This window comes from Lepeophtheirus salmonis, chromosome 3, assembly GCF_016086655.4.
Source record: "Lepeophtheirus salmonis chromosome 3, UVic_Lsal_1.4, whole genome shotgun sequence".
Classification (NCBI taxonomy): domain Eukaryota; kingdom Metazoa; phylum Arthropoda; class Copepoda; order Siphonostomatoida; family Caligidae; genus Lepeophtheirus; species Lepeophtheirus salmonis.
In genome coordinates, this window is record NC_052133.2 from 21050741 (window position 1) to 21077877 (window position 27137).

At 34.1% G+C, this 27137-nt stretch overlaps 7 protein-coding genes across 21 annotated transcripts in view; 4 read left to right on the forward strand and 3 right to left on the reverse strand.

Moving 5' to 3' along the window:
- Window positions 1-781: 781 nt before the first annotated feature.
- On the reverse strand, window positions 782-7084 carry LOC121114608 (chloride channel protein C). Its single transcript, XM_040708625.2, has 3 exons — window positions 6207-7084; window positions 5187-6143; window positions 782-1731 (listed from the first exon to the last, which is right to left on the reverse strand). Exons 1-3 carry the CDS (start codon window positions 6829-6831, stop codon window positions 809-811), a joined length of 2505 nt encoding a protein of 834 aa, XP_040564559.1. The 5' UTR covers window positions 6832-7084; the 3' UTR covers window positions 782-808.
- Window positions 6964-9730, forward strand: LOC121114612 (O-glucosyltransferase rumi homolog). Of its 11 annotated transcripts, none has more exons than XM_071887153.1 (7): window positions 6964-7100; window positions 7166-7222; window positions 7281-7338; window positions 7396-7787; window positions 7847-8076; window positions 8126-9129; window positions 9195-9730. In XM_071887153.1, the coding sequence occupies exons 6-7, from the start codon at window positions 8312-8314 to the stop codon at window positions 9556-9558; spliced, it is 1182 nt and encodes a 393-aa protein (XP_071743254.1). In that variant the 5' UTR covers window positions 6964-7100; window positions 7166-7222; window positions 7281-7338; window positions 7396-7787; window positions 7847-8076; window positions 8126-8311; the 3' UTR covers window positions 9559-9730. The 11 variants fall into 11 exon arrangements, with proteins under 11 accessions (XP_071743254.1, XP_071743248.1, XP_071743249.1 ...); XM_071887147.1 differs by having other exon boundaries at window positions 7396-7741; XM_071887152.1 differs by having other exon boundaries at window positions 6967-7105; window positions 7396-7741; window positions 7824-8076.
- Window positions 7588-8215, forward strand: LOC121114364 (ubiquitin-like protein 4A). The gene is made up of 3 exons (XM_040708312.1): window positions 7588-7741; window positions 7847-8076; window positions 8126-8215. Exons 1-3 carry the CDS (start codon window positions 7588-7590, stop codon window positions 8213-8215), a joined length of 474 nt encoding a protein of 157 aa, XP_040564246.1.
- Window positions 9731-10056: 326 nt separating the features above from the next.
- Window positions 10057-13415, reverse strand: LOC121114609 (membralin). 2 transcript variants are annotated; one of them, XM_040708628.2, is made up of 9 exons: window positions 12531-13415; window positions 12290-12426; window positions 11985-12083; window positions 11663-11906; window positions 11491-11581; window positions 11278-11419; window positions 11104-11206; window positions 10910-11039; window positions 10057-10852 (listed from the first exon to the last, which is right to left on the reverse strand). In XM_040708628.2, exons 1-9 carry the CDS (start codon window positions 13019-13021, stop codon window positions 10316-10318), a joined length of 1974 nt encoding a protein of 657 aa, XP_040564562.1. In that variant the 5' UTR covers window positions 13022-13415; the 3' UTR covers window positions 10057-10315. The 2 variants fall into 2 exon arrangements, with proteins under 2 accessions (XP_040564562.1, XP_040564560.1); XM_040708626.2 differs by having other exon boundaries at window positions 12513-13415.
- Window positions 13416-14147: 732 nt separating this feature from the next.
- On the forward strand, window positions 14148-17919 carry Ifrd1 (Interferon-related developmental regulator 1). Of its 2 annotated transcripts, XM_040708629.2 has the most exons (6): window positions 14148-14636; window positions 14702-14808; window positions 15826-15936; window positions 16011-16584; window positions 16650-17118; window positions 17452-17919. In XM_040708629.2, exons 2-6 carry the CDS (start codon window positions 14769-14771, stop codon window positions 17530-17532), a joined length of 1275 nt encoding a protein of 424 aa, XP_040564563.1. In that variant the 5' UTR covers window positions 14148-14636; window positions 14702-14768; the 3' UTR covers window positions 17533-17919. The 2 variants fall into 2 exon arrangements, with proteins under 2 accessions (XP_040564563.1, XP_071743247.1); XM_071887146.1 differs by having other exon boundaries at window positions 14569-14808.
- A 2977-nt stretch (window positions 17920-20896) lies between these two features.
- The window catches only part of LOC121114615 (uncharacterized), a 40512-nt gene continuing 34271 nt past the window's right edge, over window positions 20897-27137 (reverse strand). The window contains exons 3-8 of one of the 3 annotated variants that reach the window (XR_011779275.1): window positions 23824-23991; window positions 23600-23757; window positions 23353-23497; window positions 21932-22393; window positions 21766-21803; window positions 20897-20996 (exon numbers count right to left, since the gene is read on the reverse strand). Coding sequence is in view for 1 of the 3 variants with exons in the window: in XM_040708637.2 (XP_040564571.1) it covers window positions 22126-22393; window positions 23353-23497; window positions 23600-23757; window positions 23824-23991 (739 nt within the window). In the remaining 2 variants the exon portion in view is untranslated. Of the gene's footprint in view, window positions 22394-23352; window positions 23498-23599; window positions 23758-23823; window positions 23992-27137 lie in introns of all 3 variants that reach the window. The other 2 variants (XR_005863303.2, XM_040708637.2) reach the window with 2 other exon arrangements.
- LOC121114616 (peptidyl-prolyl cis-trans isomerase D) overlaps window positions 23666-27137 on the forward strand; it is a 38727-nt gene continuing 35255 nt past the window's right edge. Inside the window, exon 1 of the mRNA XM_040708638.2 lies at window positions 23666-23777. Within this exon, the coding sequence (XP_040564572.1) occupies window positions 23732-23777 (46 nt within the window). The 5' untranslated portion in view covers window positions 23666-23731. The remainder of the gene's footprint in view (window positions 23778-27137) is intronic.

Consider the following 27137-nt stretch of genomic DNA (forward strand, 5'->3'; position numbering starts at 1 on the left):
TATTTTTGATACTTTTTCGAAATGGAATCTGGTTGGGCAGTGTAAATATGAGTATAACTGCTTATAGCGTAAAAGATAATTGGTGAATCCTGTATCCTTCCATAGATTTCATGGCTCAAAGGTTCCCACTTAGAAAGTGCCTTATATTGCAAGGACATCCGCTGGGGGTAAGCTGGAGGGGGTGTAGCCCCTTCCCCCCATATGAATTTTTGTCCTAACCCAAAAAAAAATCGGTATTTATCTAAGTGGCATGCATTTGTAAATAAAATATATGGTTATCTAGAGGATCCTTGATAAACTTCATATTGAAAATTTTGTTGATCCGTTCTCAATGTAGGGGATACCGTAATATCCCGTATTTACCTACATCCTATTTTTTAAATCTGTAACCCCCTCACTGTCAACATGACGTCATTAATATATGACCCCTAAATCAGTTATTTATTTTACTTCCTCGAAAATCATTCAACTGAACACCGTGCTAACAAAGGGTATTTAATTATTAGTATTACATATGGCGTCCAAGCCATAAAGACTATTGCTCCTACATTTTTAGACTAAACATAATAGTCCTGATATAAAATTGTGAGTTTGTGTGACTATGAAATACATTCGAACGCTCCCTTTAGCTTCTCCTTGCATTCCACATAATTCTCCTTCCTAATCATAAGACTTTTTTCTTATATAGGAGAGAAAATCAACTACTGGTCATAAAGATCCCCTTAAATCCCCTGGTTTTATTTGGTGATAATTAATAACTGAACAAGGAACTATAATCATATAAATATAGGTTTTTATTTGTTTTTATTTATGGTGCATAACTCGGATTTTCAATGCCTTTTGTCGTACGAGTAGTTCCAACTCCTTCCTTGATGGGAAATAGTTTGTCCTGGATATTAAATCCCATCAAATCCTTTCTTGTTATAATTCCTATAGCAACTCCGAAATCGTCTAGTATGATGAGGTGTCGAAGACCCATGGATTGAAACAAAGTACAAGCTCTTTTTAGGGAGAATGTATCATTGACTTTGAGTGAAGAGGTATTTACGTAATCCAGAAGGTTCACTTGTTTATTGAACACATGAGATAAATCTTTTGGTTTAACATCAAATTTCTCCTCCATCAATGACTCAATTTCGGAATATTTGAGGCCAATTGATAAGTGAAATTCTTGATTGTCACTCTCTGGCACATTAATTTTGATCCATTTAATAATGGCTAGAAGGTCGGTCCGAGAAATTAAACCAATGTGATGTCCCTCCTGGGACACCGGGTAAGCGCCATGCCTAGTCGATGAAAGGATTTCAATGAGCTTTTTTAGAGTTTCTTGACTTTTTATAGAGACGAGAGGACTTGACATCACTTGACTAACATTGTACAGATCCAAGTTCACATTGGGTCTAAATAACTTTAGTAAAGTTCGAGGAGAACTTGGATCATAGACCCTCGTGGGAGTGAAAAGAAATGGAATACATTTGACTTCGAGGAGAGCATGAAATAGCGGATGAGTGAGTCGATCTCCCGTCCATTTGGCAATCATCACCGTACTCATAATCAGTAATAGAAATTGGATGTCGTTTGTCATTTCAACCATGATAATTGTGAGGGATATTGTGAGGCGAGTAACTCCACCAAAGAAGGAAACAGCTCCGAGTAGAGCAAATGCTCCTGGGTCGATCCATTCATGTGTAGATCCATAAAAGCTTCCGAAGTTATCAATAACCAATTGCCCTGAAAGAGAATTTGAAATTATACAATTTATATTCATAACAAACCACAAGATCATTATTGTACATCTCAATATTTCCTTAAAAGGGAGATATAAAAAAGTCCGCCAATTCTTCCAACTATTAGTCATTGTTAGTAGAAAATTAACACGAGCTACTTAGAGTTCAACCAATGAAAGTTTATAACACTAATAAGTAACAGTAACATACAAATTTACTAGACACGTCCTAAAAAATTACATCGTATTTTGTTTTCTCTTATCAACTTTTTTAACATTGATTGGTTGAACTTGAATAAGCTATGAACAATTGCATACAATTATAGAATAATAACTACATAATTGGGCTGAATTGGCTAAATACCAACAAGGAATGTTAAAATATCGAGTTAAAAATTAATAAAGTGTTTTTCCTAGCAGGATAAAATAAACTTTCCACATGAACTTTATTAAAAATAAAGAATAAACTGCAAGGTATGATAATGGGTCCCTAGGTTGATGTAATTAACTTATTAGTTATGATAATAATATTTGACTGAAAGAAAATTAACTAAGTACTTAATTAGGTTAAAACTTATATCTTTTTCCCAAATTTCTTTTCCAAAAAATAGTGATATCTATCAATCAATATCGATATTCAAGTATCCTACTACCAACTGATTTTGGGCCTTTTCTCGGGATTTCTTTTTTGAGAAGATATTAGTAAGTACAATAAGGATAACGATCTAAGTATTTATGAGTCTTAACTTTTACATTAATGGTATAACATTGTAAACGAAGCCGTTCTAAGTCTCACAAAGTTTATTAACGAGTTACCTGGACAATTATATCCATTGTTAAAGAAATAATAAGCTTTCTATTTAGGACAATCTTCCTTTTTAAATAAGCATAAATATTTATGTATGTATTATATATCGATGCAAGTGGATCTCATTTAATTACGAAAATATTTTAATGAATATGTTACGGGCAATGGGGAAAATAGGACATTTTGCAAAATACCCTTCAGAGCGGCCCATGTGAAAAATGCTCGGGCAATCTATAAAATTTCGAATAGAGTGGTCAATGCTAATTTAAATTCATTACATCGTCAGTTAAAATGATTGTGAGTAATTTTATCATTAAAGAATTTTTATATCATTAAGGAAATTTGATAATCTAATGTAGGGATTTCCAACCTGTGGATAACGGGCAACATTGCGGCCCGCCGAATGCTTAGGTGAGGCCCACTACTCCTTCTAACTTCAAGTAGTATTTTTTAGCAAAATTATCGCAATATAATCAAAACACGTAGAACGCTCATAATACGACCAAAACATTGAAAAATATTTGAGGGTATCTCTTATTTTCTTAAACTCTAACAGGTTTGGCAGTTTAACTTTTTTTAATATAATGGGCTGCATTGCCACTTGAAATATTTTAATGGACTGCAGAACCTATTAAGTTAAATTTCTGATAAAATGTCTATATAAAACAAAACTATTAGAAACAAATTCAATTCAATTTTAGACCAAATATAAATAATATTTTTCAATGTTTTGGTCGTATTAAGCGCGTTCTACGCGTTTTGATTATATTGCGATAATTTTGCTAAAAAATACTACTTGAAGTGAGAAAAAGTAGTGGACCTCACCTAAGCATTCGGCGGCCGCCATATTCCCTGTTATGAACAGGTTGGACATCATATATGGAGGTATACCTTTATGTATATATAAAGGATATCGGGAAAAGAATTACTCTCATAGATGTATGATTTATGTATATAAGTTACGGGCAATGTGGAAAATGCCTGGGCTATCTTTAATTGATCTCATAATAAAAGTCCATTAGTGTTCTTATACCCCAGCTAGAAGAAATAGAAACAAAGAGAGAGAAAAAGGATTTGCTCGAAGGACTTCCTTGAATGTCCGTTTTTTTGGAATCCCTTACTCACTACGGGTATGCAACGAGTCCTCTTGTGTCTATGAAGCTTGAAATAATTTATTCATTCAGTTTGAGACATGAGGCTTAATGTTATAACAAATTGTATAATATATCTTTTCTTTTCCTCCTTTTTCTTTTTCTCTCTCTTTGTTTCTATCTCTTGTAGTTGGGACATACGAATATTTATGGACTTTTCTTATGAAATCAATTCAAAAATGAGTTATATCCTTGAAATATTGTCGTGGCCTTATATCAAATTGACAATATATTAGAGCGTTTTTGGAGAGGCTCATTTTTTTAAATCAAAGTTCATATTTTCAGCTATCCAATGAGATACTACTTTCTGAATCTATTCGTCTTGAAGCTATGTGCCTCTGAATAAAAAGCACATATTTTCCAATTTAAAGAAAGATAATTAGAGCTAAAAGTATGATGCAGACATTTTAAAAAATTTTAACATTCGCCTTTAAAATATATTAACATAATTTATCCCTATCTTTAACACTGAGGGTTCAAAACAGCTTTAACCCTTAAAAATAGTGAAAAATAACAAAAAATGTATGGCCTTTTTCTGAAGGCCACGAGGCTATGAGAGAAAAAATAAGACCATTTTTGGAATCTGGGGATCAAATTGTACTAAGTTGAGCATATGATGTTCTTGTGCATTCAAAAAAGTGTGCTTTTGTTGGATTGTGTAATTAAAGTATACGCTCAAGGTTAATAGAAATACAAGGTTAGACCATCAAAAAATCGGGCTTGCTAGAATTTTTCATCTGATATACTGTTCGGACTGCTGGGCAAGACAGACAGATTTTGACAAACCACGCAACCACTCATAGCCTATGATGTCACTACTGCTATCATTTTAAATTTAACGTATCGTACCGACTGCTGGGCAGGAAAAAACGATTTTGAGAGAACACGCAACAACTCATCTACTATGACGTCAATACTAAAAGTGTGGTGGAAGTCAAATATATGTCGTACATGCGTGATGGTATAACCTTGTATTTCTATTAACCTTGTATAACATAAAATTGCACAAAAATAAAAGATAATTTTAACATGTCTCCTCCGTAACAAGTATCCCTCACTTTCTCACTTTTTTATTATGGTAAAAAAATAAAATCACTAGAGTTATAAACCCTAATCATTTTTTTCAGCGTGCAAGTTTTTTGATTGTTGTCAATCTGGGTGGAAATTATTTTTATTATCTAACCACATAATGTTAACAGATTATATATCCTTAAAGCAAAGATCTTAAACCAGTAGCAGCTACACCAAAAAATAGTTAACTGGCAACATTTGCCAATTTGCTATTATACGGTAGCATTTTATCGATAAACTTACAAAGTGGCCGATTAATCGTGCTCATTAATCGGCGCATCTCTATGGTATATACAAGACATAACACGGACTAACAATGCAAATAATTTGTGTTGAGAAGTTGTATGATTTTTTATCGTTGTATTTTATAAAAGTTGCGAAGGAAAATGTAAATATTTATCTGATAAGTGATAACTGATATGATTCTTACCCAAAATTCTTCCGTAGAGTCCTCCCAGGACGAAGGAAGGAACAACAATTCCTGAAGAAACAAAGGTACCGGCACTTAGACAAGTAAATGGGAAATATATTAAAAAGATGATGATCATGGTTGTTACATCAAATTTATCGTTTGATCCTCGAGAAAAAAGTCGCCTTACGGTTTCTTCTCCATTCGTGAATAAGAGAGGAACACCCTGATCGTAGAATCCTTCTTGATATTTTGTTTTATTTGGGAATGAGCCAAAACTTACGTTGTATGCAAAAGTCATTACATCACTTAAGTCGTTATTATTACGACCGTTCTCACAGGAATTTGGATCAATATCTTGATATGGCTTAGTATAACAAATAAATGATTTTGGAGGAAAGAGATTGACTGCCCAGAATGTAAAACTAATGTATAAGAGAAAAATCAAGCAAGGCTCCGCAACTTTGGAAATATAGCCCTTCCAAGACTTTCGGAAAAAATCCAAATTATGGATTGTTGATCTCAATCGCACAATCTTTAAATTAAGGAAATTGAATACGGAGCCTAGAATACCTCCACTAATTCCAAGGATAATGCATGGCACAAGGGCTAATAAGTTGATATCAAAGCCCCGATTTACTTTGAATAATATTGTCAAATTTGTTTTGAGAACTCCAAAATCTCCATTGTACATCAATCGAGTGAATGCTGAGTTTAAGGTATCTGTGGTGAACGAAGAAACCAAACAACAAAAGAACACTTGCCATGACAACTCCATGGTCCAATAGGATGATACTTCTTCCATGGCAAATAGCATTCCTCCTACAGGAGCACCAAAAGCCGATGCAATTCCAGCCCCTGCGCCAGCACTTATGAAGTTTCTTTGATCCTCTGGATTGCGAAGCAATTTAAAAAAAGTTGGTTCGAATTTTAAAAATTTGGAGCGAAACTGGGATATTGAGGATCCAATCATGCTACCTAAAAATCAACTCACATCACTAAATTACCTCTCTATATTAATTAGAATAATAATTTAATTACCTATGAGAATCATTGGGGCCTCTGGACCAAGTGGCAATCCGGAAGACACAGCAAATATACATGAAAAAAATTTTGCCCATAGATTTCGAAAGCCAAAAATACGATTCAACCTTGTTCCATTGAGAAACCCAATGAGCTCAGGTAGACCGGATCCGACTGCATTTGGATGTAGTGTAATGAGCGCGGCTGATGGAATCAACAATACAAAACCACAAGCAATTAAGAAGTAAAATGCGAGGTTTTTTTCATTTTGATTCATGAAACCTAGTGCAAGATTCCATTTATGATATGTAATTAATTCAATAAATTGATGCATAAAGAAGCCTAGTAGACCCACAAGGAGTCCAATCCAACCCATCACGATCCACCTCCACGTATTCTCCCATTTTATAATATTTTGTGCCGGCTCTCGAAGCCAGTCGTTAAACACTTTGGAATTGGACGGCCAATAGTCTATACTTTCATAACTTTGCAGGATTTTCTTCTCATTGGGAGTATACTGATGGCTCTTATTCAAGGACTCAAATTCTCGACCCGAACTAAAAAATCCAAATTGAATGTCATCCTCAGGTACAATAATATCTTCATGTTCAATCTGTACTTTTAATTCAATGGAGTCCTCCATGTTTTGGGTTGATGTCGCCAATTATGAGTAGAAATGAGTTTTTTCATATATTATAGTTCGTTGATTATAAAAATTAGGGGGTGTTTTCAAGACTACAGGGAGTTATGTATTCATGAATACATACTGATATATTATATTGTATGAAAATATGTAATTCACTCATTTATTTCAAGTCTAGGGCTAACACACTAACTACTCAAACTAACATTTCTCCATAACTCCATACATGACTATGTATAATCCATTTTCACATGTGAACCCCCACACAGGTAGAGTAAGTATATTGTAAAATGGCGTAATAATAATATATCAAGGTAAATTTCTATTTCTATAGGGGAATATTATGCCGCTATTCTTAAGGTATGGTCCAGATGGTCAATGCTATAAAGAGGTTCGTATTAGGTATACCGACGTAAAAAAATCATTATTTCTGGATGATTAATATTTAGTCATTCATATGAGGAAGGCCTGTATCATTTATCATCTATGTCTTATGCTTTGCAATATGTATGTAATTAATTAAAGAGGTGATAATGTTTTAATCGAAATATTTCTTCTATTAAGGATTGATAGAAAAAACAGAAATTAAAATATGATGATGGAAATGGTTAAGAAGCACATCCCAATTGGAGAAGGGAAGAGATGACGTCATTGCTGCTGCATGGGATATGTTCTAGTAACTGCGCTCACTGTATATTTCACCTTTTACGACTATTGGCATTAAGGCTCTGCTGGAAGCGGTATATAATTCTAACCATGAAGCTAACAGTTAAGGTTCTTGGTGGCGCTGGATGTGAGGTAGGTGCTTCTGAGAGCGACACAATAGAACAAATAAAGGAAATTGTAGCTCAGAGGTTGCAAGTTGCCGTTGATCATCAAACTCTTCTCTTTGAGGGCCGGACGCTCAAAGGTCTGTAGCTACAATGATGTCCCCAATTTGTATCCTTCCTTCCTATGTAGAGAATGTTCCTTACGACTTACTCACTCTCAAGTGTCATCTTCTCTCTTTTCATAGATGCGAACCTCGTCAAAGACTACAAATTGAAGGAAGGCTCCAAAATCAATCTCATTGTTAAAGTAGCTCAAAACAAGGACTCTTGCTCATCCTCTCTCTTATCTTCCAAAGTCAAGCGGAAAGAGGAGACGGGGCATCTCAATAGTCATCATAAGGACATCTACAGTGCTTTAAGGAAATATTTCCAAACGGAAGAAGAGGCTCGTAGAGTCTCCAAGGCATTTGAACAAGTGCGTTTCCTTTCGTTGAAGTTCAACTATTTCACTCCTTTATTTACAGGCTCTGCTTCGAAAGCTCTCCTACTTAAGTCTGGATGATATGGAACGCCTCTGTTATAATTGGACTCATAATAAAAAAATAATATTTTAAATAACCATCCAACTATCCGTACCTACTATTATCATTATTAATTATACGTAAAATTGATTTCCATTCCATCATCCATTTTTTTATTATTTTGTCATCATGTTCTGGCAATCTACCCTGTTTTTGAATGCTCTCCCGTTCTTCTTATTTGCTCATGGAAATGCAGAATATAATAGCTATTGCAAAGCGGATGGTTCGTCTTGTCGTTGGGAGTTCTACATAGATGCCTTCAAATCCGCTCATATTGGCTTTTCAGAAGAGCCTTGTCTCAACGACTGCTGCTTTACTCAGCTCATTCATGATGATCTTTCTCACTTTCACAGTATAAAAAAGTCTGACTTGGATCTTGCGAGAGAAACTGCTGCACATCCTGTAACATATATTATAAGTGATGGGGAGTTATATCGATCCCCCGAGTGTTTATTTCCATCCCGATGCAAGGGAATTGAGCATTTCCTTCATCGAATAAAGAAGAGTACGACGGCTAATGTTGAATTTGTTGTAGGAGTCCACGACTGGCCCCATGTTAATAAATATACACTCAAATCCAAGGATCCTATTCCACCCGTTTTTTCCTTTTCAAAAACATCAGACTACTTGGATATTACTTACCCCGCATGGACCTTCAAAGAAGGGGGCCCCGCCATATCACTGTATCCAAAGGGACTGGGTGAATGGGATAAAATGAGAAAGCGTATACTTAGTAAGAAAGTAGAATGGGAAAAGAAAGAGACTAAAGCCTTTTTTAGAGGATCTCGAACATCGAGTGAGAGAGACAATCTCATTCTACTCTCAAGGAAACATCCCGAGCTCGTGGATGCACAATATACTAAAAATCAGGGATGGAAATCGGAAAAAGATACTTTGGGTGCACCTCCAGCCAAAGAGGTGGCTCTTGAAAATCATTGCAAATACAAGTATGATGCATTTCATTCACTAAAAAAAAATCGTTATTCCTGATCTTGCTTATATTACTTTCCAGATATCTATTCAATTTCCGTGGAGTAGCTGCTAGTTTTAGATTCAAGCATCTTTTCCTTTGCGAGTCCTTAGTTTTTCATGTTGGGGATGAGTGGACGGAATTCTTTTATTCAGAATTGAAACCATGGGTTCACTATGTACCAGTTTCTTCAAAAGCATCTATAGAGGAAATCAAAGAACTTATTGATTTTTTTAATGACAATCAAGAAATTGCAGAAATCATTGCGGAAAGTGGGCACGATTTTATCAAACGTAGATTAACCAACGATCAAGTTCAATGTTACTGGAAAGAACTTTTGCATCAGTATGGAACTTTAATGAAATTCAATCCCAAGATAGATCCTTCTTATATTCATCTTCAATAGCGGTATATCAATCAATTTTGAATGACGTGTCTCAAATAATTACGTGTGTAGATACTTATTTTTTAAATAATTGAAATGACATTGTATGAGTGCTACTCAGTAATTTTTTTTCTACGTGTAAATTGCTAGATTTTGTAACAAAATAATAAAGTCATGTGTATCTAAATTTAAATTAGAATCAATGCTAATGTATCTTATTGTTCGTATTAATATCGAAGCGATAATACTAGGTAAGTTACTCTCCAAGTATAACTGTTTCTCAAATAAAACAATGACATCACTAAAGAGATGTCTACTTCAATTGATAAGCCTTTTTTATGACTTGGATGTCTTGAATTTGGTTTTATTGTTCACAAATATGTATCAGTGTTTTTAGTTGAATAAGCACACAAATATAAGAGAATGAACAAAATATTTTACCTATTATGTTTACCCGAATGTTAGCAATTCGATAACAGTAATTCTAATTAGAAATACAGAGTAATGATGGATCACATAGCAGTTCAAAGAGTGGATTCATATTTTATATCATATCATCATGGTTATAATAGTAGGTATATTATTATGTGAACATATGAATATAACTTCAAAGCTGTTCTTCATTTATGATTTAAATCGAATGAATAATACATTAACAAAACAAATAAACAAAAATTACAATATATATTTTGACTAGTAGATAGTAGTAGTAATAGTCCGGAAACATTAGAGTTATAGAATAATAATGAAATAATTAATGGAAACTTGTGTATCAGAATTACTCTGTGGATGATAAAATATCACATTTTGAATCTTTAGAGTCCGTAGATTCTGTTGAAAAAGGCACTTCCCCTCCAGCAGCGACTGCACCTTCCTCAATTACTTCACTATCTATAGAAACAGGTTCGATGCCTACATCTCTACTCTCCGAAGGAGTCTCATTCTCCGGGGAATTCGTTGATGGGGAATCGTTTGTAGGGGAAGGAGACACCGGCGGCTCTGCCTGCTGCTGTGGTTGAGTTGTAAACTCAGCAGTTGCCTGTTGACGATGTGTTTGAAAAATAACACCGAATCGAAAGCGAAATCCACTAAAGTTGAAGCCTCTTAGGCGCCTTAAAGCAGGGATTTGCTGAGGTTGCAAATTATTGTTGTTCAGCAAAATGTCGTTGTTATTATTGTTGTTGTTGAATGTTTGTTGAAGGCGTTCAGCACGAAATATAGGAGCTCCACTTTCCCGAGGAATGAAGTTTTGAAATTGCACTTGCTGTAGAATGACGGGTAGCTCATAGTGATGGAAAAAGTAAATCATGGAGTGCTGAGATAGAAAACATACAAAATAAAATGGGTAATTCAGAAATAGAGATAATCCTACCTGAGTAAAGAGCCACATTGTTACTAAAGCCAGACCTGAGTATTGTCCATTAAATCGATAATGGTAGGCATAGAAAGACAAATGGTACAAATAGAAAAAACGCAACCAATATTTCTTTGTTATAGCCGTTCTGTAATGTATCAAGTTATTAGGATTATTTAAACCATTTAAAGGAATATATTTATAGCAAATACCTGCAGCAAATTGCATCATACTGATCAGCAACCCAAACAATCAAAATTATATAAAAAGCTGTAGTAGAGTCCTCAAAAAACTCTGACATGATGGCTTCCATTCCTAATAAAATTGAGATTCATTTGACACTAGACACTTAAAAACATAAGGTAATAATATTCGTAAATACATACCAACGAAGGCTAATATTTCAGTCAACAAAGGTGCTGCTTGAAAAGTAACTGCTGTATTAAACTCAAGTCTTTGTAACAATTCCATTATAAAAACGAATATTTGATGCTGAGAGTAGCGTGAGAGAGTTGATATCGACATCGTCTACAAAAAGTAGGATCTTTATTAGTTAGTTATATTTTTTTAGAAAATAATCAATGATTTGAATCACTCACAAACGCCATCATGACTAGAAAAGCCAGCAAGTAAGATGAGCTGGATGTCCATCGACTAACAAAATGGTAATGTGCAGAACTCACAACGTTCCTAAAATTTCAATTTCAATAGAAAACCCTTAGCAATGAGGAGGAAGGAAAAAACAATCAAACAAATCAGATTTGTAATTACCTCAAAAATCCCTTGTTATCTTCGTGCTCAGCAAGACTTTTTATCGAAGAAATGAGAACATCATCATAGCCCAAAAAGTTTTGTAGTATCAATTGGGAGAAGGAGTCTCCAAAGCAGGTGTTCTTTTGTGGATCCAAGACGACTAATTTTACAGTAATATTCAATTTCTCTCGAGTAGCCGGAGGGAGACGAAGAAATCCATGTTCAGAACTATATTCAAAAATATATTCATCTTCTGGCCAAACTTGAGTACCAATTATTTTTTGGGATAAAAAATATTAGTATTTATATATATATATATTAATAAAATTGTATACCCTACCAAAGTCATTATTGGCATGCTCTAACTCCGCTATTTCTTCTTCAAGTGAGGGATATTCTGTTTCACTTTCGCTCTGAGACAATACCTCCTCGCTATTCTCTATTATTGAAAAAACAAGAATTAGAGATTAGTATTTTTGGCTAAGTAAAGGGCAGTGTGTAAAAAAATTAGTTTACTATTCATAATGCAACTATAATATTTCCTTTTGATGGATTGAAGTCTCAATAAGGCTTTTTTGATTAATTTCATTGTCATCTAAGGTTTACTTTAAAAAAAAAAAGTGAATACATAGTGTGTAGATTTACCGGTGGCATTTTGAAGATTCGAGGAATTCGTGCTGTTGCTACTATTTTCTTCGTTTAAAATTTCCAAGTCATTACTTTTAGAGCGAGCCTCAGTGCTTTGCCCCTGCTGAGCCCCATAGAAATAATGCTCCAAAAACCTAAAAGCATTGAAAATATGAGATGCACGGATATAATACTAGGGATGATGAAGTATGTAAGTATTGATAGCGAGCTCAAGACCTACCCACTACCCGAAAAATACCGAAAGAGAGCGGAGAGTTCATCGTTTTGCCGATGCTTGAGCTGCAACTTCCGTTCTTTGTCATAGGACTGAGCGAGAGAATAGGACTCTGGAGGCCCTCGCATGATCTCCACTCGTAGAATCCCTTCTCTGGGCCAAGAGTCCTTGTACTCCTCCAGACAGGACACGGGATTCCGCCCAAAGCTGAAGTGGATGTAAATCAGAATGAAGAAGCAGAGAATGGCTTTTAAGAGAATGAGGGTTTCAAAGAGTCGACGAAGCGACTTGGGGCAGGCACGTGCATAAGCCAAAGTGATGCGTAAAAATATTGTCTGCAAAAGACGATCCTGGACGGTGATCAACCCTTCACGAGGAAAGGGAATACCCCCGCCCAACCCACCGCCTCCACCCATGTCCTCATTCACATTATTATTATTCACGTTGTTATTAGCAGTATTCCCATTGTTGTTGTTGTTGTTGTTGACATTGAGTCCGACATCCACGTCCGCCATTGAGAAAGGATTCCGCAATTTATTGCAATTGATTCGTTTTAATTCTTTTTATTCTATTAAAAACCGACGTCTACTTAGTAATCATTAATTTTATTTGTCAAAATAGATTTTAATCCCTATTTCTCTCTCTGTCTCTTCCTTTCTCCTTCTGTTTCTCCGTGTCCCTCTCTCTCTCTCTCATTTCTTTTCTAGCAGCTAGCTAGATCTGGATGCTCTAAGTAGTATTCCATTCAATAGCAGCATTCACGTAACCACTAGCCAATCTTCATGTCATATTTCTAATTTTTTTTATCTCTCCTTCATTTGAACTCTCTCTTTTCTTCAGGTTTTTACAACATAAAAATATAACACTCTTTCCTTGTAATTATTTTTTTTTAGCAGGCTCCAATACTTCCCTGGATATGAGTTAATGTAGCCATTTATTTAATAATGAACGGACGAAAATATTCAGACCATAATTAATAACGATTCCTGTTTTTGAATACAACTTTATCGTTAAGTGATGAGTAAACATCATTATTTAGTAATAGTTTAATGTGATACCTATATTAATTAAATAGATAACAAAAATCCCACAGAGCGCAACGAGAATCCCTTCATTTTGTCATGAACATATTTTGTACTTCTAAGGTATCATTCATTAAGACGCATATTATCGTACGATAAACCGTACTCGTCTAGTTAGCTACAACCTGCATTTCAAGTTGGCAATTTCATGTGCAATCCTCCAACTCAGCAACTATTTCATGAAAAACAATCTCCAACATTACGCCGGGGGGGGGGGAGAAGTCCTGCGAAATATTATGCAGAGGAATAAGGAAAAAAATGAAGGATTTGACGTACACAACGTTTTGTTTGAAATAACCATTCATAGTAATTAATATAATATAGCAATATATATCACAAAGCTCGCATAAGTTTCAAAAGATTGTGGAATGATGCTCAGAGAGATAATTAAATGTCAAGAAAATGCGTATTTAATGTTTGCATTCGTGGTTGTAATCATCATAAATATTATGTAGCTGCCCTTGTGTGCAATAGGTTGTATAAAAATAGGTTAGGTGACGCTAGTTGTAATAATAATAAAATGAAGATAAATATAATATTATTGCGCGTGATCAGGAGTAGTTTTATGGATGGTGAGTGGAGGAGCTACAAAAAAAGGGAGAGAGGGGAATCCCAAGGCCAGTACCGCCTTTTTATTAGAAAGGGAAAAAGAGAGTGTGCGTATAGCAGAGGACTACTACAAACAGGGATAGAGAGAGAAAGAAGATAATGATTTCATAAGGAGAGTGTGTGTATGATTTAAGAAAATTAATATTAATATTGAAAGGTTTTTCCCAAAGTTGAATCAGTTGCCACATGAAACTCTAGAAAGATTGTGCGCCACATTTTAATTCGATTTTCGTGTTCTTTTACAAATTATGTTCAATATTTTCTATGGAAGAATTGAGAAAGTTACCTATTGGATGTTTAATTATTTTGAGAATAGAAGAAATCTTAGTATTTATGACAAAATAAGGACTCGAAATTGATATTTAGTTAGATTTCGTTCCTCGCGTCTCTCCTACCTACATCAACTGAACGAATTCCATTTCCTCATCCCCACTTTCGAGTAATAAGTAGAAAAAAAAAAGTTAAATTTGTTTTTGTACGTACTACAACACATCTACTCCGTAGTCCTCTCCTGCTGATTCACGGCAGTAGTGCGTATATACACTTATCGGAGTCCATTACAAATATCGTCATGCCTAAAAAGTCAAAGAAGAATTTGTCAAAGCCATCAGGTTTGTTGTTCTTAAATTACACGTGATGGCAGAAGGAAACAGACCTAAAACTAAAATACCCTACGTATTTTTTTGTCAGCTGTCGATACCCTTGATACGTCATGGCTATTTCATAATATAATATTTTTGTTCAATAAACCTAGTTATAAGTTATATGCATAGGGCCCATACTAATATTTATATGAAAATACGCTTTTGTTATAATATTACTAAGTAATATTATAATAAGACATACCCAATAAAATACTATGGAGGATTTTAATATTATTAAATATGGAATTCATTTAAAAAAATTGTGGATAAGTCAAATGGTTTTTCCTGATTATTGTTGGATGGAAGGTTCCGTGATACGATAAAGACAACTACGTGAGAGAGAAACGAAAAGAGAATTGACGTCACTAATGTTTTCCTTCGTGAAATGAATGTGCTTGTGACGCAATCCTTTGAAATTCACTTACCTTTTATTTTCTATATTTGATTTTTCTCTCATCATTCTTCTAGAATCTCCTCTTGCTGCTATTAATAGAGTAGTTCTACATTTTTTTTTCCTTTAAAGGCCACGTTGCATGCATTTTGTATGTGGGTGTGCTAAAGGATAAAAAATAAGAAACGTTACTTTTCATCTGATTTTAGTGATGTCAGCGAGAGAGTTATCTGAATATTTTTGACAGAAATTACTATTTGATTTTCTCAGCGTCTTTAATTCAATCCTATCATTTTGCGACAAACAATGTCATATAGAGGGTTGATGTCAGATTCATGAAATTTCTTTAAGCGATATGGGAGAAAATGATGTACTTGAAAAGATGATGGAAATTTATACCTAATAATATACTTATTACTCGAGTATTACTTATAAATTCCCTTCTCTCCTGCATAGAACGAAATGAGCGCCCCCTACAAGTTGTTTTAATATATACCTATTTATATGTAATGTTGAATACTACGTATTTCTCCTTTTCCCGCCATAAGTCTAATTTTAATATCCAGATACTGATTTCTTTCAAATGATTGCAGGTAGAGACTATCCGGTCTCTGATGATGATTCCGTCTTTAATGATAATGCCTCTGTTATTTCCCAACTTTCTGATATATCATGTCCAACAAAGGACGAAGGGTTTCTCGGAGGTAATTACAAAGAAAATTATTATCTCTTTTATTGGATATAAATGATTTATTTTTTATCTCTCTCCCTGCTAAAGGAACTGAGACCCTTGAAGACAACGAAGAAATCTATGAAGAAAAGATAAAGGAAGCCATGGATCTGGCCACGCAAAAATCCGCCAATGGACGCGTTCAGGCTCTTGATGGACTATGCAAGGCCTTTTCGAAGAAATATCTTCCTTACTTTATTGAGGACCGTCATTTGACCATCACAGATATCATTGAAAGGGCCTTAAAAAAAGGGAAAGGGAGCGAACAAGTGGCAGCTGCCAATTTAGCAAGTTCTCTTTGCATTCAGCTGGGACCCTCTAGCGCCTCTGAAGATGTCTACAATAGCCTACGCCCCACTTTTCTCACTACCCTAAACGATAACTCAAATTCCAGCAAGGCAAGAGCCGCCATTGCCACTTCCATGGGTATTTGTTGTTTTTTGGCTGGTGGTGAAATAGCAGAAGTTGTGAATGTAATGACTGCTATGGAAAAAATATTCATGTCTCCAAAGAAGGGAGATCTGAATGCTGATTCTTACATCCTGCATACTGCGGCCGTGTCTTCTTGGAGCTTACTCATGACCATGCTACCATCTGATCGTGGATATTCCATGCTAGATAGGTAAGTTCAGATCTCTTTTCCTTCAATAAAAAAGTTCAAATCACTTACATATCTATTCTCTTTAGTCACATGAATGACTTGGGCCTCCTTCTGGAGTCTCCTGATGTGGATATGAGGATTTCCGTGGGTGAGGCCATTGTGATTCTCTTTCAGTGTGCAGAGGTTCATGACGAGGATGCCACATTTGAAAGTGTAGAGTCTCTTTGCGATAGCTTGAGAGACCTTGCCACAGACTCTGCTAAACACCGTTCTAAGAAAGACCGTAAAGAACAGAGATCCTCATTTAGGGATATACTTAAAACCATCGAACAAGGCCAGGAATATTATGAAAAAATTTCCGTCAACACCCGTGAAGTTATACACATTGATAGTTGGTCGGTTAAAAAGCAGTACGACTCTTTGTGTAAAGTGTTACTATCTGGAGTAAACTTACATTTAACAGAAAATGAGCTCATTCGAGATATATTTGGTTTGGGAGCCCCCCTTCCTGTTATTTCCGCTTTGAGCATGAATAAACCCTCTAAATATGAAAAGGTAGGAATAAATATGTTATATATAATTTCGTCAATGCTTAGTTATGACTAGAACGAAGTAGTGTTGTGTCGGTCCTTAGTGCTAGTACTAAAGACTGCAGTCCTAAAACTTTTAAAGTTCGTTCCTTGATGACGACACATTTCTTCTTTTAGAATTCTGTTTTAGTACTGACAGTCCGAAGGATCGGTCCTAGGACTGGACCGAATAAATGAGGACTGAGACAACCCTAACTAAGACTAAGTGTCTGTCACAATATGAATATTTGAAGAAATTCTTGTATTAAATGAATAAGCTGCCCAATCACTCGTTCCTCACTTTGTCTTTCTTTTTCAGCATCTTGTCAACAGTCAAGCATTCAAACACCGAACAAAAACTCGAGGAAAAGAAAGGGATAAACGCTCAGCTATTGTCTAACAAAACTGCCACAAGTTCAACAGCCTTTACTTAAGGATATATATATTTTTCTATCTATCTATATATATGTGTGTTAGATTTACTTTACATAATGAAAATACCTCACACACTGTCAGAAAATGGGTGAGAATGTTTTTATTTTGTGTGTGTATTTAGTGTCAAGAAAATACGATTCAGAATAGCGTAGATATATCATGTTATGTAGTAGACACACGCGTAAAATCATTTATATCTTTGATAGTGAATAATGTTCTATATCACAACACAAATTAAATTATGCCTGAACCTAAAATTAATATTTACATTATTATATATAAACATAATTATTATTATATTATCGATCATTAGGACAAATTATATTGATTGTATTACCTTGAGAAACAAAAAGATGGTCTCTCGTTTTTCCTTTTATTTTTAGTACAATAATGTAGTAAAAGGTATGAATAGAATAGCTGCTCTGTGCCTGCCTATTATTGCTATTTTAACTATAGTCAATATCATAATGAATATGTATGATGATGGATAGGCCACGCGTGGATTTTGTTGCTGTTTCGTAAGGCCACCCATTCCTACTCTTCCTGAGACAACGAGTGTGTGTGCCCATCATGAAGTAGGCATACATACTTTCATTTACGTGGTGGTCTGAGGGTGTTGCCCTGCCTACATAGAATTCCCTCATTTTATAAGACAACGTCGATGAAAGGCCAAGAAGTTTTTTTTTTTTTTTGCGAAGGTTTTTCTCTCTCGCACACTTTGAGCGTGCATTTTGAAGAAAAGAACGACGTCGACGTCGAAGGACATAGAACATACACCAACTGGGGGATCACACGAAGATTTAAGTGTTTTTGTAGTAGTTACGCTTTCTTCTCTCTCTCTCTCTCAGCTTTGCCTCTTTTGCTCCTCTCGTGCAGTGTGTCAATCTGACATTCTTTTTTTCACATACACACTTTATAATTGCAAAATACTTATTACATTACTTATTGTTTTTTTACTTTACTCCTGAAAGGAGACGGATACTCATGAAACAAATGGGGACAGTTTTGCCGTGTTGTGCATGATAACTCATTGTGTGTTGTTGATACATTATGTACAACTATAGTTCATCTACTTACTTAAATGGAGAAGCAATTGATTCCTTTGAGTAATAAGCGTCATCCCCGTGTTGTTGACTGTGAATAAAAATCGTGCGATTAACTTACTTTAAGGGGATTTAACTCTTTAAAATATACAATATACGTATAAATAAATATTGAAAAGGAGATTACAAATACTAAGAGCAGAGGGTGATTGATTTCGCCTCTCTCTAATCCTAGTTAGTTTTTTCTTCATCATCAAGTTGAGTATTATTCGTGTATAGCAATAATATTGACTCAAGAATCTTGGAAAAAGAATGAGTATGGGCGGAGCTATACCAGAAGAGAATAAAAAAGAGCGTATCATACCAATACGAATCCTCAAATCTCCGCACGTTATTCATGAAGAAGATGAGGACGAGGAAAATGAAGAGAATGAGGTAAGAGGCGAGGCGAGGGGGGAGCAAAAACAAGAGCCGCAACAGTCCAAGAGGCACAGTCTCTCTGTGGAATTAGACGACGGAACTATCACAGAGACTCAAGGTACTTCCATTCCCCTTAGCTCCACTGAAATGGATAAAGAAGAATTTCAAACATCAACTACATCCTCTACTTCACGCACTGAGCATATAAGGATTGAGGAAATTGGTATTGATACCATGAAGAGGGAAATAAGAGGTGCTTCTCCTAATAGTGAAAAAGTCCAGAAAGGAAATGGTTCTTCCATTATTCGCCTTGTGCCCATTTCCTTGCCTGATGGAAAACTCATACAAGCCGACTCTGAAGAGACTCTCACCACCACATCTGAGTACACTACAACTACCCACGAAGAATTTCCTTCTCCTCCCTCCGGCTGTAAGCCCACTAAAAATTCAAAGATCCCAGACTCTCCCTCAATCTCTGTTCCAATCAATGTAGCATCATCAAGAGCAGCTACTAGCTCTTCTTCGACCTCCAAGAAAGAAGAAACAGAGTTCAAGTCTCCCACTTCACCTCATTTTCTACATTTTGAGGATATCAGTGGGCCTTCTGACTGGGAGAGTTTTCCTTCAGCCAAGGCATCACTGCCAGGGAATGGAGAGGAAAAAGTTATACCCATTATACTTGAGCACAAAAAATCTGATCAACCTCAACAACAAATTTTCTCTTCCAAGGAAAGTAAATCCTCTTCATCTACATCAACCAAAACCTTTGAAGACATCCTAGTTACAGAGGAAACCCTAGCAAGAAATGGCTATAAATCTGACAAGAAGCCAGAAGCTGGCCGGCCTACTGTGCGCTTCAGCGTTGACTCAGATGACACAATAAAAAGAAAGAAAGAGGAAACGGAGAATGAAATCCATAAAATTGATCAGGACATTAGTAAAATTTGGAATGATCTGAAGGAATTAGACTCTGAACCTCGTCCTGGATCATCTGTTTCTTCATGGCCTAAAACTACAAATCCTCCTCCGAGATATCCTAAACAGCAACCCCCAATTCCTCATAAAGTATCAGTTCTCGAATCTCCTAAATATACACCAATTCGTGAATCATCCCTCACACGCCCTGGAGTCATCAAGTCCTCAAGCCCTGGAAGTACTCTTAAATCACTCAAAACCAATGATTTAAACAATCCCTTCGGACCCATTGACGAAAACTCATCTCTTCAAACAACAAACACAAGCATTGATACAGCACCTCGTAAAAGCTCTACAGCCTCCATGACAGTTGTCACTTCCTCCTATAAACCCACGCCTTCTTTTGCTAAGCCTTTGACTATTAAGGGAGGTGTAGTCAAGCCAGTATCATCTCAGGATGAGATAGGAGGAAGTAAAGAAGTGGTAGTAGTCGACCAAGGATGGATGCCCTCATCTATTATGCCATCCATCACTCAAAGTAGTAGTAAACTCCAAGAAAGAGAATTGGGATCTGAAGAGATATCTACAATGAGAAACACGCTGGATAAAGAGACTCAAACCTCAAGTGAGCATGGAAAGAAGGAAAATTGTTCTTTGATGTAACAACAACTTACAAGGATCCCTCCCATTCCTCCACTTTGTTAATCATTTGAGAGAAATTATATAGAAATAATCATACATATTATAAATCATAATAATTGAATGCTGTGATATAGTTAAGCTTATAATAACGCCAAGATGTAGCTAGAAGGAGAAAATGATTTATTCTTCAGATGCTTTTTTTATTGTTAGACCCTACGCTTTCTAGTGAGTATTAAAAGGACTCTTTTTAAAATAAAAATAACATTAGTACATTATGATATGCAAAGAATTAAAACGAAAAACTATTAATTATTATTACTAAAATGTTATATATATATTTATTTATATTATTTTCATCACTTAAAAAATCCTATATAGTTTATCTAGTATTGTACAAAAATGAGAAAGCCTTAGAAGATTAAGAAAGCTTGTCTTAAGTATGAAGAAGTAACTAAGGTAGCTTTTCTTAATAAAATAAAAAAAAATGTGTAAACACACACTATATATAAATATGATTAATAACACACGTAATTCCATTTATCAAGTTCTCAACCATTATAATTAATTAATTAATTAAGAATAGTGCCATTCTATGGGAAAAATTATTTAGGATATTAATCTAAGAATATGGTAATATTTATATGTATAAGGACTAGAAGGGCATTTAAAAAAATCCATTGGGAGTGAATTATTAAGGTAGTCAAAATACCTAATGGCCAAGAGGAAAAACCTTTTTTTCTTGTTTTTTTCTTTAAAAAAACAAGAAAATCATTGAGTAAAGAATAACCCCCCAAGAGTGGAATGCTAAGTAACACATTAAAAAATAAAATGAGCATGATTGAAGTATGAATAATTACTAATTAATAATCAAAAGTGATGATGATATGAAGATCAATATTGAATGATACTTTTTTTTTTCTTGTTTCTAATTTAGTAAGTACAGCAATTTAACGAAAAATCATTCTAATAATTATAATTGGACGTAAAAAGGGGTTTTGTTTGTTGCTTAAAAGCATCACATTGTATGCAATAACAAATAAATCAAGGAGGAGGCTGGAGGGGATTATAAATAAGTCTAGTAAGGTAAGCTGCAATATTATTATTATACTAATAAGAGAAAAAAAGCTTTCAAATGAAGTCTTATTGAATATAAATAAACAAACATATTCCTGACAAACCTTGAGCTAAATTTGTTTGTTCTATGCTTCTTCATTTTCTAAAAATACTTTTATGATAAATATATATATATATATGCGAATTTGGCAAAATGTCTTTACTCATCAAAAAGAGCAGCTACTTGTCGCAAAAATATATATATTATGTATATATGAAAGAGTAACTAACTTTCTTTGTGTATTTTGGTCAAAATGAATACGGATTCATATTGTGTGCACAAAAAGCAAATGATTTCCTAATTTATTGCTCTTCCTATGTACGTATATTATATATCCAATACATATACTATTTATATAATTTCCTAAACTTATTGGACGTTTTCATAAAAACAACACATGAGGAATAACGAAATAATATCACTTTCATAAAAGTCCTCCTCTCCACCAATCATTGTCCGATTTGCTAAAAAATAGTCCGAGAAAGTAGTGAAGAAGGAAAAAGAGAAATATGAGTGGGGATGACGGAGAGTTGGTTCTTTCTGATCCAGAGAGGAGAGAGTACTTAGAGACTCGATGACAGTGTGTCTTTTTTCGTATGGTTGACATAAAGTTTTCTAGGAGTCGTAGTGGCTCTGGATTTGGACATTTGAACATTTCCTTTTCAATACAATGACGGATCTGGTCAATTTTTCTGAAAAAAAAGAGGGTTTGTTATTAATTAAATAAAAGAAATATTGTTAGATATATGATTTGCGTCCACATTTATAATATGTTTATTACTTCAACAGTACATACAACCCATTTGACATATTTGATTTAACTATAGGTTTATTATTCAAATTTATACCTAATAACTTAAGCTATTATTTGATATAAGAGCCCTGACATGGCAACTTTCAAATAAAATATATTAATTTCTCATTATTTTATTGTGAAGATCAAATTTGTCTACTTTAAGTTTGCAATACATCTCAAGGATTCATTAGAATAATTTGTTGTTTGGAATTAACGATAGTTTGTCGAAGAATACAAATGTCATCCACACTCAGTTTTGAGAAAAATCACTCTTGCTGACTTTTGTGTTGACAGGGCACATATGTATATAATAACATGACATCATCCTCTGAAATTAATACGTGTTGTTTTTTTTCTACTTGTGAGCTATGATGTATATAACTAGGAAACAAAAGTTTTCCTGGATATTGAGCAAAAAAGTATTTACATAATATATTACAAACTACTAGTAAAAAAATATATACATTAATAAAATCTGTTAAAAAACACCATTATTTTTAAGAAGAAGAATAAGGGAAAAAACAGATTCCCGCCAGATGTAACTTAATGCAAAGACGTTCTTCATAATACGTGTATACATCTAAGAAAATAATACATAAATATTTCTTATGGCTAATATCATAAAAATTAACTCCTACGTATATTGGAAGGTGTGCTTCATGGTATGTACCTATGTGCAAACACACACAGCCAGTGAAAAAATTAATAATAAAATTAATTATTTTTAAGAATGATAATGCCCTGAGTCGTTAATATGTACATGGAATTTAATAACGTTATAAAATACATAATTCACGGAAGAATTATCTTTATATATAAAATCACTCAACCTATACGCATAACTGAAATACTTACTGACAGTTTCTATGGTTAAATACAATGAGATCAAATCGTTTTTGATTATTCATATGAAGAATCTCAGGAATGGATGTATTGATGCAGGTGGATATGGCACTTGCGTGATCCTTTAGACACTCCATTCCATTTGAGAGAAGGAACACTGCAAATACATAATGTTAATATATATATTTTAAAATGAAGTAAGACAATTATGATGAATAAACTAAGCATGTCATTCCCTCATTATTTCAAAAACCCTTACATGAAATGCGTCTCGCTCTCTTATGACAAATAAACTTGACAGCAGATTCAATCATTGACATTGTAACGTTGAGTGAGTTCTGTTCTTCTTCTTCTAAGCATTGACTAGAGGCTTCTAGGAAATTTTTCACACATGGAAGGCTCCGAGCCATGGGTTGACTACAAAGAAAGGCAAAAAGGTATTTATTTATAATCAAGTATGTGTCGTGTGAGGGGAGACCTTACCCACAGTAGCTTTGAAACATATCACTATTCACACCTTTTCCACTTTTCGAAAGGAATAATTCCTTTTGAATCTCTTCAAAATCAAAGTTTTGCATTATGCAATAGACTAATTCCTCTTGAGAGCTTAGCCAAGCATTTAAAACGGGTCTACCACCCCTTTTGAAGCATCTGCAAAATATAAGAGAAAAGGTTTATTATTTATGATGTGTACAAATTAGTAGGGCAGAGATGGATTAAATGGTTTTTTAAAGCTTTTGGTTTATATCAATTTCAAATATTATAGGTTTTTTAAAATACTTAAATGTGCCCCATACAATCTACTATCTACACTTTATTACCCAAAAAAATCACTTTTTCTAACGTGAGATAAAACGGTCTAATATAAGTAAAATGAAATTAATAAATGGCTATGCCCTCAATATTATATGTAGTGTGTCTCAAAATTGTTTCATGTCCTTCCCTCTAATACTCCTCGGATTAAGATATTGTTTTTTTCTTCTTGATATAAAATAAGAAATTGAATTTTATTTTTAATATTTTCAAATTGACAATTTTTTTTAATTGGACGTCCGCAGGAGGAGGGCTGGAGGCACCGTAGAAAAATAATTTTTTTTTTTTTGGGGGGCCCAAATTATTTTTCTTTTTTACTAGACATTTTTTTGATCAGGATGAAAAAAATTTACGGGAAAACAAAGGGAATTTTTTAATTTATTTTTGAAAGATTTATTTTCTTAAAAAAAAAGGTCATTCGGGCAAATTATACACTGGAGCAAAAAAATTAATATTTAAAAAAAATTATTTTTCTCTGAATAACTGTGAATTTCTTATATTTTTTTCGAAAAAAAAAACATTTTCTGAGAATAGATATGGATTTTTGAATTTTTTTCCAAAAAAACAAAAAAAAAAAAAACCAAGCCCCCAATATAATCCTGAGGACGCCCCTGGCTTATACATAATTAAATTTGACATGAGTGGGTCAAATGAGTCTACTTGACTTTTTTCTTTCATTGAAATTTCCCAGTTTATTTATAAATTAAAAAATTAATGCTGGCAAAGTAAAATTGCTACCTAAGACATGTTATGTGAACATGAAGTATTTGAAATGTTTGTATAATTTCTTAAGATATACCTCCAAACGCAAAATACACCCATTCGACCCCACCCAACCTTTTAAGCAAGTTGTATATCTTGCAACCCAAAAATGAGATGAATAATTTAGAGTATTTGTGATTAGGATAGTGCAATATTTTATATATATAAATGATATTATTTTTGACTATTTTGAATACTAATTTATTAAGAGTACTCTTTAGTAAGGTGACTACCCGTCTTTTTCCTATCACACGCCCCCCCCAAGACACAAATTTATGAGATGTTCAGCTTAAAGTTGATTTAAAATAATCAAAAACCAAAAAAAAAGAGTGCATTATTAAAAAACAAGAATCAAAGTTTATAAAGGTTGTTACAAAATATTACCAAAATCCCCCAAATCCCTAAAAACGTCGCTGATCCGGCTACATGTCCAATTTTTTTGGACATCAGAATTACACTAAATTACATAACAACGAGTTAATTTTAATGATTAGTGCAATAATTATCCCTATATAATATCATTTTTACCCATGGTATGAAATCTGCACTCATTATTAGTATTTTAGCTCTAGAACACGAAAAGGACCATTAAAACCTTCAACAAAAATAGTAAAGACATTTAGGGGCCTTTCATAAAAATAATTTTTTGTGTTCAAGATAAAGAAAAATGGAATATCTATTCTGGAAGCTAATATCGTTTCCGTATTTTATTCAAGTGCTTTATGTCATGTCTAAAATTAAAGAATAAACTACTACTAATCAATCAAAATCGACTCTTTTTGAGAAAGCTATTTAAAAAAAAAGTTTTGTGATATAATCTTTAAGTATTAATCTATGCGGTATTTAGATTGAAATAATTCAAAGACCTGAATTTGTTTATCTAATAATGTTATATAAAGTATAAAAAGACAAAAAAATTGCGTCTTGTACCTAATTTTTCGGTTTGAAAATCCTAGATCAGTCTGAAATCATTAATCATTCGATACAACTACGATTGGTCTGGACTGGTCTTGCTCTAAAATGCAGTCTGGATGGGTCCCACATACAAAAAATGACTTAAAAAAAATACATACACAAATATCTGTTAGGGGCTATGAAAAAGTATACTTGCAGGAGGGGGGGGGGAGCAGGGTTATTGATTATTTAAGAACATAATTGCAATATTTCCCCTGTAATTATACTATACATGTAGAAGAAGGTTCTCCTCTTCATGGCAATAATTTATTTTCTACCCCCAAAATCATCTAACAGGCAGCTGATATTAACAGGAGTCTTAATTTAGGTGTACCATAAGTATCGCTCCAGCCTTCTCCTTGTGCACTTTTATTCCCTACAAAAATTCCAACTCTACTAATATATTACTTTTTTTTTTAGAAAGATAATTTTTATTCCTTGCTTAAGACCGAACCGAAACTCTTTTTCAGATCAAGTCTCAACACACATATATACTAGTGTTGAGCTTGGGGTTAAAACATAATTTTTAATTCCGTTCATTCTTAAATGTTTTTTTAGAGCGATTTTTCGGTTCAGGGCGTGATATTATAGCGTGTACCAAAATGTAATCGTAATAGGGCTTGCTAGAATTTTCAATCTGATGTATTGTACCGACTGCTCGGCAAGACAGGCAGATTTGGACAAAACAAGCAACCACTCATAGTCTATGACGTCACTATTGCTAAAATTTTCAATTTAATGTATCGTACCGCCTGTTTGGCATGAAAAACAGATTTTGAGAAAACATGCAACCACTCATCTGCTATGACGTCAATATTAAAAGCGTGGTAGAAGTCAAACATATCAGTGGTACACGAGTTATGGTATAACCTTGTATTTCTATTAACCTTGCCCATAATATCTTATATTTATTGTTTATAGATAAAGGTAGATATTTTAATCGTGCACAAATACTTTGTCGAATGTCATTTTTACGAGCGGACACTTTTGATTTATGGTGCAATACTAAATAATTATTATTTATATTCATTTTACTCCTATAGTAAAAGATAAAATAGAATACCGGGTGCGGGGAAAAATCTTTACACTTTCAATCATGAACTTTATCAAGATGTATTACCAGTTGTAATAGGGTATGTCAATAAAATCCTAATAACTAATATGATGTATTGGCAACTCAAATTATCGATGAAGCCCCCCTTAGCAGCAAAGATGGCTTCCAGGTGGCCAAGAAAGGCCTTGCACCCATTGCGGATGCAGTCTTCAGA